This window comes from Atta cephalotes, assembly GCF_000143395.1.
Source record: "Atta cephalotes unplaced genomic scaffold scaffold00015, whole genome shotgun sequence".
Taxonomy (NCBI): Eukaryota; Metazoa; Arthropoda; class Insecta; order Hymenoptera; family Formicidae; genus Atta; species Atta cephalotes.
This window is the reverse complement of record NW_012130079.1, coordinates 954,042-963,554: the sequence shown is the minus strand read 5'-3', so window position 1 is coordinate 963,554 and position 9,513 is coordinate 954,042. Positions and strand designations below refer to the sequence as shown.

Sequence of the window (9,513 nt, the reverse complement as noted above, 5' to 3'; positions counted from 1 at the left end):
AGAAGAGAAGAAGTAACGACGAGACGAGACGACGTACGTAGACGAACGAACGAACGAACGTAACGTAAACGTAAGTACGACGACGACGAGAGACAGANGAGAGAGAGAGAGAGAGATGTATTTAATTAATGATTTATGTAAGATCTATAGTTTATCGAATCGAATCGGCAATCGTAAATTTCATTCGAAATGCAATTAAGATGTACAGACAAATTAAATTATTTGGGATAAAGTATATTTATCCCTAAACAAGAAATAGGCTATAGGCTCATTTTATATGAAGCATAACAACAATTAAATTCAAAGTGAGAATATAGAGTATTAAATTTTTATATACTTAAATTAAGGAATAAATAGAATATTTTTATTATATTCATAAAATCAAATTAAATTAGTTATATTTCTTTTTGAACACACACGCACACAAATATATAGAAGATTATTAATCATATATACAAGGTTGCATCAATGACATTTTGATTTTAAGTGAGACTTAAAACTCTATCTGTCTCATTTTTAAGTCAAAAAGAGACAGAGACAAAAAGAGTTTTAAGCCTCGCTTAAAATCAAAGTAATGTTGGTGCAAATGATGTAATTGTCGGGTCTAAATGATGTAATTGTTATAATTCTTTTTCCTTAAATAAAATATACATAAGATAAATAATTAAAATATTCATGTATAGACAGGTATATGTGAATATGTAAAACTGTTATATACCTATAGATATCACAACATGAGTAAGATAAATAAAATACTTTAAACACACAGATTTGTATTATAGTTTTTTTCTATCGCCTACATCTTCGCTGAGTCATAAAAAAAGATTTATTGATAATGTGTGCATAAAATCCAGAATGTGCATAGCGCACATCATTGCAATAATTTATTATCGTGCGGAAGTTTCAAGTTAATGCTTTTGCGTAAGCAATCAGGATATGATTTTAACCACTAATTAACTATGACGGAGACGGAAAACCACACTGATGAGCCTAAGTTGTATATAAATACATGCGCCATCGTTGTAGCAGCCAGTTATTAGCATATTGATGTTGCAAGCGCGTATGTAGGGAAAAGGAGAGAAACTTAACGCCAATCTATCTTTTGTCTTCTTAATTTGAAATTCGAGAAAGTGATCAGGAGATTCAATATCGTCCATAATAATGGCACCCGCACGTTTAATTCTACTGATTCTCGCGACGATAATGTTAGTATTTGCGTGCGAGGGACGGCCACTGACTTTCCCCACAAGAAACCGGGTACAGCCGAAATGTCCGCCGGGTTATAAGCCTGCTCGTAACGGAGGATGCAGAAAGATTTTAGTGACTTCCTTGCAGGAGGTAAATACATCTCATAACATTTCTGGATAAACACATTTTTATTCTTTTCTTATTTTTTGTTTTGAAGAATATTCTACTCTGGATGTAATATAATAATATAAAAATATTAAAAATGTTTGAGAAAAAAATATTTTGTAATTACTGTTGCATAAATTGAAGTAAATTGATTGTAATGTCCAAATATGTATTTTTCTTGATTATAGAATGAAGCAAACAATGTCGCAAGACATTCTTTCCTGGAGATGTCAAAGTAGCAACGAAATATAATACTTTCTTCTCTCGTATTATAATATCACCACATCTTTTGACTAGTCAGTATATAATATACATTGAAGAAAAAACCAGTTTAACAAAATTTGGCAATCATCGCTCATCAGAAATCCAATAAACTTATGTAATTATGCACTACATAAATGTCCTATCATTTGATTATTGTATCGTGTATACCACTTGATAATTGTACTATGTACATTATTTAGATAATTTTGTTAAATAATAACATCGGAAAAAATAATTTCCAATCATTTGTTTCCACGAATTATTCTTTTTCCTCGTATTTAAATATATCCATTAAAGAGATAAGTGAACAAGATATAATTAGCAATCAGAGAAACATTCTGTAATATAATAGCGTTAAATACAGCTTTGATAAAAAATATTACATATTAATATTATAAATATTTTCTTTTTGGACTTATTTGGAAATTTTTTAAAAAAAAGCAATTACTCATATTACATACACGTTTAAAGGATTCTCTTAGATGATGTATTCATATATAAGGTCCTTTCTATTTTTAATAATATTACAAATTATCAACTATTAAAATATAATTGACAAAATAATATTATCAATTTTAATAAAAGATTAGATTGTTCAAAAAAGATGAGACAATAAAAAATACTACATTATGATTTACAAAATGTCTCGAATATTGAAAATAATAATATGTAATAATAATGTTGCTGCTCTACATATGTCTTTAATCGATAATAAAATAAATTTCTGATTTGTTACCTATAAATGATAATATATAATATTGGGTTGTCCGGAAAGTTCGTGCCAACTAACCCATATAATTTAATAAATGTATACTAAAATTTAAATTTTCTGCATTTCAATTTTCCTTCAATATCGGCACGAACTTTCCGAACAATCCAATAAATAATAATATATGTACAAATGTTTATTGTTCTTCATCATATTAATATAAATTGTAAATAACATTTTTTTAATAGTTTAATTATAATACTTTAATTAATAGTTACATATTTTCCAAACTCTACTTCTATGTTTTGGATTATTAATTATTACTGTAACGTGCTTGAAATTTTTAAATAATTTGATATAATATAATATTATAATTACCATTATTACATTTTTTTTATTTATAAAGTTTTCTTCTAATTTATCTTCTGTAGTTATCTCATAACGTTGGCAAAATACCGATTATTGAAAATTCAGTGTTAAATAAATAAAACTTCCTAAACTCGATTGTTGGTAATGTAGAAAAAATTAATAAATATATTTGAACTCAAATTTAAACAAAATATTACTAAAAAAATATTATAATTATTATAATTAAAAAATAATTTTTCTTCAATTCCATTAAAAATAGAAAATTATGCGTTTACAACTTTAAATTGATTATAAATAATAACTTTATTATTAATATGAGAGTTTTAGAAAATAAAAGTAATATTTTATTTTTTAAAAACTTTTGATATAGTATAATTTCCAATAACATTCTATTGATATGCAAAGCGAGATCAGAAAATGATATTTTCGCTATTTTATCTCTTATCATTGTTATCTCTTGTTACCATTATTCAAATATTAATTAGAAAGAAAATAGAATAATGAAAGTATGGAAAAGTGTGTGTGTGTGTGTTTGTGCGTGTGCGTGTGCGTGTGCGTGTGTGTGTGTGCGTGTGCGTGTGTGTGTGCGTGTGCGTGTGTGTGTGCGTGTGCGTGCGTGGGTGCGCGCGCGCGCGCGCGCGTGTGTGTGTGTATATTTATAATTAATTATATACATACATGTATATATACATGTATGTATATAATTAATTATAAAGAGTTGCGAAATATAGGATTATTAGGAATAAAATAGGATTATTTTGTTACTTTCAACTTTAAACTCATGAAAATTTATGACGACAAATAATATTTCTTTGCAGTAACGTGCTTACAATTATATTATACAATCATGATTGCTCCTTAAGAGCACACTCTTTAAATATTCCCACATTCTGTTCAAAAACATATATATATATATATATACATTATAGCAAGAAATGAACGAGAAAGCTCCGCTATATCTTATATAATATATTATTCTATATGTAATACATACTTGATAATAACTGCATCTTTGTGTTACTTCAGTAAAAGATACAACAGGAAGATCATTTCAATCTATTCAATCAATTTTAGGAGAAGATAGCTCGTCGATCACAGATATCGATACCAAAATTATAATACGCGCACAAACAACGGCGTTTAATACATTACGTCGAACGTCTAACGCCGCGAAAAATATTCCGAATACTCGCGATTGTTTTTTTCTGAGCAACTATAGTAAGATATATTTCTGCGTATCAACGTTTCGTCAAAAATACTGAGCAATGAGAAAAAAAACGCTTTCTCAGATACAACGCGATTTCGTAATTAGTCTCGAATTCAAATTCTGTCAGAGCATCATGGCGATTCTTCAAGCCAAAACGTTACATGTTGACGTTTAATAAAACTGCGATATTAGCGCACACCGTAATTGACGATTGACGAAGATGTACATACGTGACAAACGGTCGAATGACGATTCGCGATTGTTTATTCCGCGCAATATTCACTCTTATACAAAAATCGCGAAAAATGTGAACAAATCGGCCGACTCAAATATATTTCCATACATTTATTACCACACGTTTGGCAACTGACCGAGAGCGCGGCTACGGCATTTCAAATCTATCGGCATGGATGAACTTAGCGCCATCTACACGCGAGAGATATAATCTCATCAGTATCTACCAATACCTACCATACCTACCAATACTTATTACATTCAAAATCTTAACTTCTTGCACAGATGTCTCTGCTATGCTGAAGATTCTCAAAAATCACTAGATGTAATGATAATGAAAGTACCGCAAACTTTCTATCATTTTGACGCAAAGACGCGGCTATTCTAAATTTATGTATTTGTATAAACATATTTTGTGAAGAAGAATAAAGTCGTGAATTATATAAATTAATTTTTTTTATTTTTATTAATTTTTTTTTATAATCAATTAATTTTATGAATAAAGGAATACAAACGTTACAAATGCTACAAATACTTAATTTATGTGTATTCTTAGTCCATTATATTTTATTTGTCATTGAAGTTTCAATAAAAATACATGTAAGCGAGGAATATACAGTTTACAATAAAGTTAGTTCACATTATACAAGTAATCATTGAATGATAAAAAATAAATTTTATGAAAGGTAAATGTTTACTTCGATTAAAAAATGCATAGAAAATTTTGTATAAGTGAAGATAACTGCACTTAATGTGGATCCCAGTAAAAAATTGTTTATGCATGAATATGTATAAACATACATAAACACGGATAAAAATTCATAAACATGTATAATTATATATGTCCATATATATAATTATGTTCATACATCCTTCTTTCTTTTGTAAAATTACTTTTTAATGTAATAGAAATAATAATAATAATGTGAAAAACAATTAAAAAATAATTAAAAGGATAATTTCCGCATTGTTTGTTTTAGAAAAAAACGAGTTTGGAAAAATGGAAAAAAATTTGCTCATAATATTATACATAATTTTATATATAATTATACATAAATAATTTTTTTACATTTTTTCAAACTTGATTTTTTTTTAATTAATTATTATTTCAATTATACTAAAAGGTAATTTTACAAAAGAAAAAAATATGAATATGTATGGACATATTTCATATATAATAATACATGTTTATGCGTGTTTATGTATGTTTATACATATTTATTCATGCATAAAAAATTTTTTACCGGGGATGAAATTGTATATTATGTGCACCACTTGATGCAAAATGTTAAGAAAATTAGATATGTTATTGCGTACTTTATCAATATAGGCGACTTTAGCGAATTCGATTAATTTATGTGCTCGCCGATGTTGGCCAAATATTTACGATTTTCCATTGCGATGTTATTTAATGTTACGTTTATTTTTATAAATCATTTTATATGTTCCTTCTCTTACTCTTTATATAAGCGTTTGATTTATCTGCATTATTAAGACGATTATAGATAGATTTCCCGTCGATTGTTACCTTGAGGTGTAACGATATGAAAATTAATTTTATAATAAGTTCATATGCAAATTGTAAACGCCCACATTGTTCATCGAGAGATAATCGGTATTGAAAAGCATTTACTCACCACACCTGAATTATTTTAAATTATAGTTGATGTAATGGCAAATTACAGCTATGCAGCTTTCTCACGAATAGCGTGATATCTTTCGCAGTGATTATCACTTTATTAAAGAGCTATCGACACAAATGACAAAATTGTATTTACAAATTATTAATTTTTTTGATATAATCTTAATTAATTTTGTTGATATATCGTTGACATATTTTTTTCAAATGAAAAAATGTACTAATAACATTTACACTTTCTTACTTTAATAAGATTGATGACCAAAACATTTACAATAAATGTAACGTCCAGTGCTCCTCTATTTACAAAAAATCAAGATTTAAAAAAAAATTTACGTTATTATTATACTTTTATTTAGATACTTAACTTGATTATTGCTGGAGAAGATTTTGTATCAATAAATATCTATCTTATCACTCCAAGTATTTATCTGTAATGCACATTTGTATATTTTATATTCAAATTTATCCTTTACAACATATTAATTCTAAAATAATTATAAAATCATTATATCTGGAATAAATTTATTTAATACAAAATATATATAATGTATTATTTGTAACATCCAAAATTTGACCGATCTTGATTTTCTTTATCATATTTAATTCTTTATTCTTTATTTATAAAATGTACTAATAATCGCATTAATACACTGGAAAATTATTAGATATATATATATATAATAATTTATTATTAGGTACATGATAAAGATTGCTATTGCGATAAAGATTTTTTTATAAAATAACGTCTAAGTACAAAGTGTAATAGTAAAGATATGATATACAAACGAGATAAGCAATAAACTTTTCTAATTGGTCTTAATTGTAGCACGCCGCGTGTCGTATGAATCGTCGTGTGGCGAAGATAAACTAGATATGATTTTTTTGCGACATCGATTGACGCATTCGAATAATTTTACACGAATGAAATTGAAAAGAAGAAAACGCGTATTTTATAATTCTATGAATTGTACTACTAGTAGAAAAAAACGAACACATATTCAGAAAAGTTCATTGCTCGCGCTTGTATATCTCATCTTTATTCGCACTATATATCTGAATATTTTTTCATACAAATCTCCATCGCAATAACAATTTTTATTATTGAATAAGATCTCGGGAAAAAATATTTCTTATATAATTATATATAATTATATATAATTATATATGAAAAAAATTATATATAATTAAATATAATTATATAAAAAATTGACATATTTTATATAAAATATGTCCATATGTATAACATTTTTATCCTGGGATTCCAAAAGAGAAATAAATTCTATTTTTCAAATTTTGATTTCTTTTTGTAAATTGAAGTGGGCACTGGATGTTACATTTACTACAAATTGTATCAATCTTAAAATAAAAGAATTACAATTATGAAACAAAATTGAAGTAACAGTAAACAAGCACAAAATATAAACATTATAAGAAGACCGTATGTAAATAAATCAAATAAAATAAAGAAGAAAGTAAAGAACGCCGAACGGTCAAAATTATTTACGAATATATTTAATCAATTTTTTGTCCTAAATGTTTTTTCGCAATAAGTTTCTTTCCGTTTTTAAGGGTTTTATTTAAAAGGGGTTATTAAATGTTTCATAATGATTGTGTTGAAAGACCAACAATTATCGGCGCGCAATCACATTTGGGACAAAAAATTGATTAAATATATTCGTAACATCTAACTTTGACCGTTCAGCGTTCTTTACTTTATACAAGATATTATAAAGATATTATTAAAAAGAATGAAATATAAATTTATTCAAAACTAATAATAATTTAACCAATAATAACATTGTAATCGCTCGTGTTTTTCGCGTCGGAAACGCACTTTGCGGTAATAAATAAATTTACTTTATACAAGATATAAAGATATTATTAAAAGAATGAAATATAAATTTATTCAAAACTAATAATAATTTAACCAATAATAACACTGTAATCGCTCATGTGTCTCGTGTAGGAAACACACTTCGCGGTATAATAAATAAATAAAGTATGACGCGCTTTCTTCTCAATTTCACGTAAAAGCACTTGAAGGCGCGAATCGATCCCATGAAAAGTCATACCGCTTATCTCCGCCGCACGACGATTCATGCGACACGCAGCGTGAGTGAGCGCGCTCGCTCGTCTATGCGTGAGGCAAGAAATAAGCGCGCGAGACGTGTTCGCCTCATCAGTCGATCGCGGTGCGAGCGCTCGAATACGCTCAGGTGTGCATCGTCGCGTGTCGAACTAAAAAATCCGACGTCGGCAGAGTCACGAGCCGCGAGAGAATCGAACGGCCGGTCGGCCGGCGACAACAACCGAGTGATCGTTAGAAATAATTAAAGACAACGTCGACACCTTGTGCCTGTGAGGAGAACGAAGCCGAGACGTCAGAAATGCAATCGCGGATCATCGGTACTTCGTTTGACAGCCAGTCGCCGCCGCATTTCATCGCGAGGATGCTCATTCTCGCGATTGTCTGCGGCGGATTCCTCCTGGGACAAGTCGACGCGCAGTATCATGATGATTCCGATAGTCACATAGTCTTCCCCGGAGCAGTCGGCTCGAGATCGAGGGACAGGACCCTTGATAATGAGAATCCCGCGGGGGATTCAGATGACAGCGATACGGTAAATTGGTACAGATTGACCTCGTCTCTGAATTAAGTCCGCGGTGCTTGAAATTTAAATTTATTTGAATAATATCAGTTTTTTTTTGTTCGGAGCAATCTGCGTCGAAAGATCGAAAAGACAAATGATAATTGATTACGAATAGAACGATTTCACGTTAAAGTATCTAACAATTTTGTCAAATGAAATTAAATCAATAAAAGGGTTCAAACAAGAGTAGCATTTTGATGGGACCAAACAGAAAATTTTTAGTTATGATAAATAGATATTCTATTTGACTTCATTAAAATGTCATTTTTGACTCTTTTCTTCATTTAAGGATATTTTCATAATATTTTTCTCAATGTATAGATCTGAAAATTATTTTGTTAGACCATCAAAATAATTAGGCGCTCAAGCGGTAAAATGTAAACATTTTTTTCAGCATTGCTCATTATGCTTGAATTTCCTATATAATTATTTTGATAGTTCAATAAAGTTATTTTCAAATCTATATCAAGTTAATTTTTTAGACTTTTACTTTAGTAAAATTTTGTTTTTTACGTATCGTTTGATATAAATAATATATTTATTAGCAGAATATCATATATCTACTTTTGTTGATTCTCTCGACAAATGATGTCTTATTGTAATCTTCCTAATTCTCTTTTTACTTGATTTTCAAAAATGATGCGTGTTGTAACACTTTCGTTTCTCACTTTCCGCAATGAGACCGAAGGCAATGAGTCGAAGGCTGAATTTGTCAATGTCGAGGATATCTACGGGAGGATGAAATAATCGCAGTGTACGACACGACTTGTAATTCTTGGCACGATGTAAAAAGTATCGCACGTCATCTTGCAATTGTGCAAATATCGGATCGATTAGCCTCGGAAGTTCTGCTGCTATTTTCTTTCAGTGCGCGCATTATTACTAAATCGCGATAAAAAATGCAAGTAATAGTCCGATCCGAGAAATTCTTAAGTTTGTTAACTACATTGAAAGTTGTTCGATAGTTGTTTTTTTATTTCAACTTACTATATTAGTGTACACCAATTGCAGAAAATTTTCATGCAGAAAATTTTTCCTTTTTCTCTGTCTATCTTTTCCTTTTTTCTCCTCTCTCTCTCTCTCT

At 28.9% G+C, this 9,513-nt stretch overlaps 1 protein-coding gene across 1 annotated transcript in view; it reads left to right on the top strand.

Annotated features, from left to right (window-relative positions):
- Positions 1-8,165: 8,165 nt before the first annotated feature.
- LOC105617950 overlaps positions 8,166-9,513 on the top strand; it is a 10,260-nt gene continuing 8,912 nt past the window's right edge. Inside the window, exon 1 of the mRNA XM_012199486.1 lies at positions 8,166-8,399. Within this exon, the coding sequence (XP_012054876.1) occupies positions 8,166-8,399 (234 nt within the window). The remainder of the gene's footprint in view (positions 8,400-9,513) is intronic.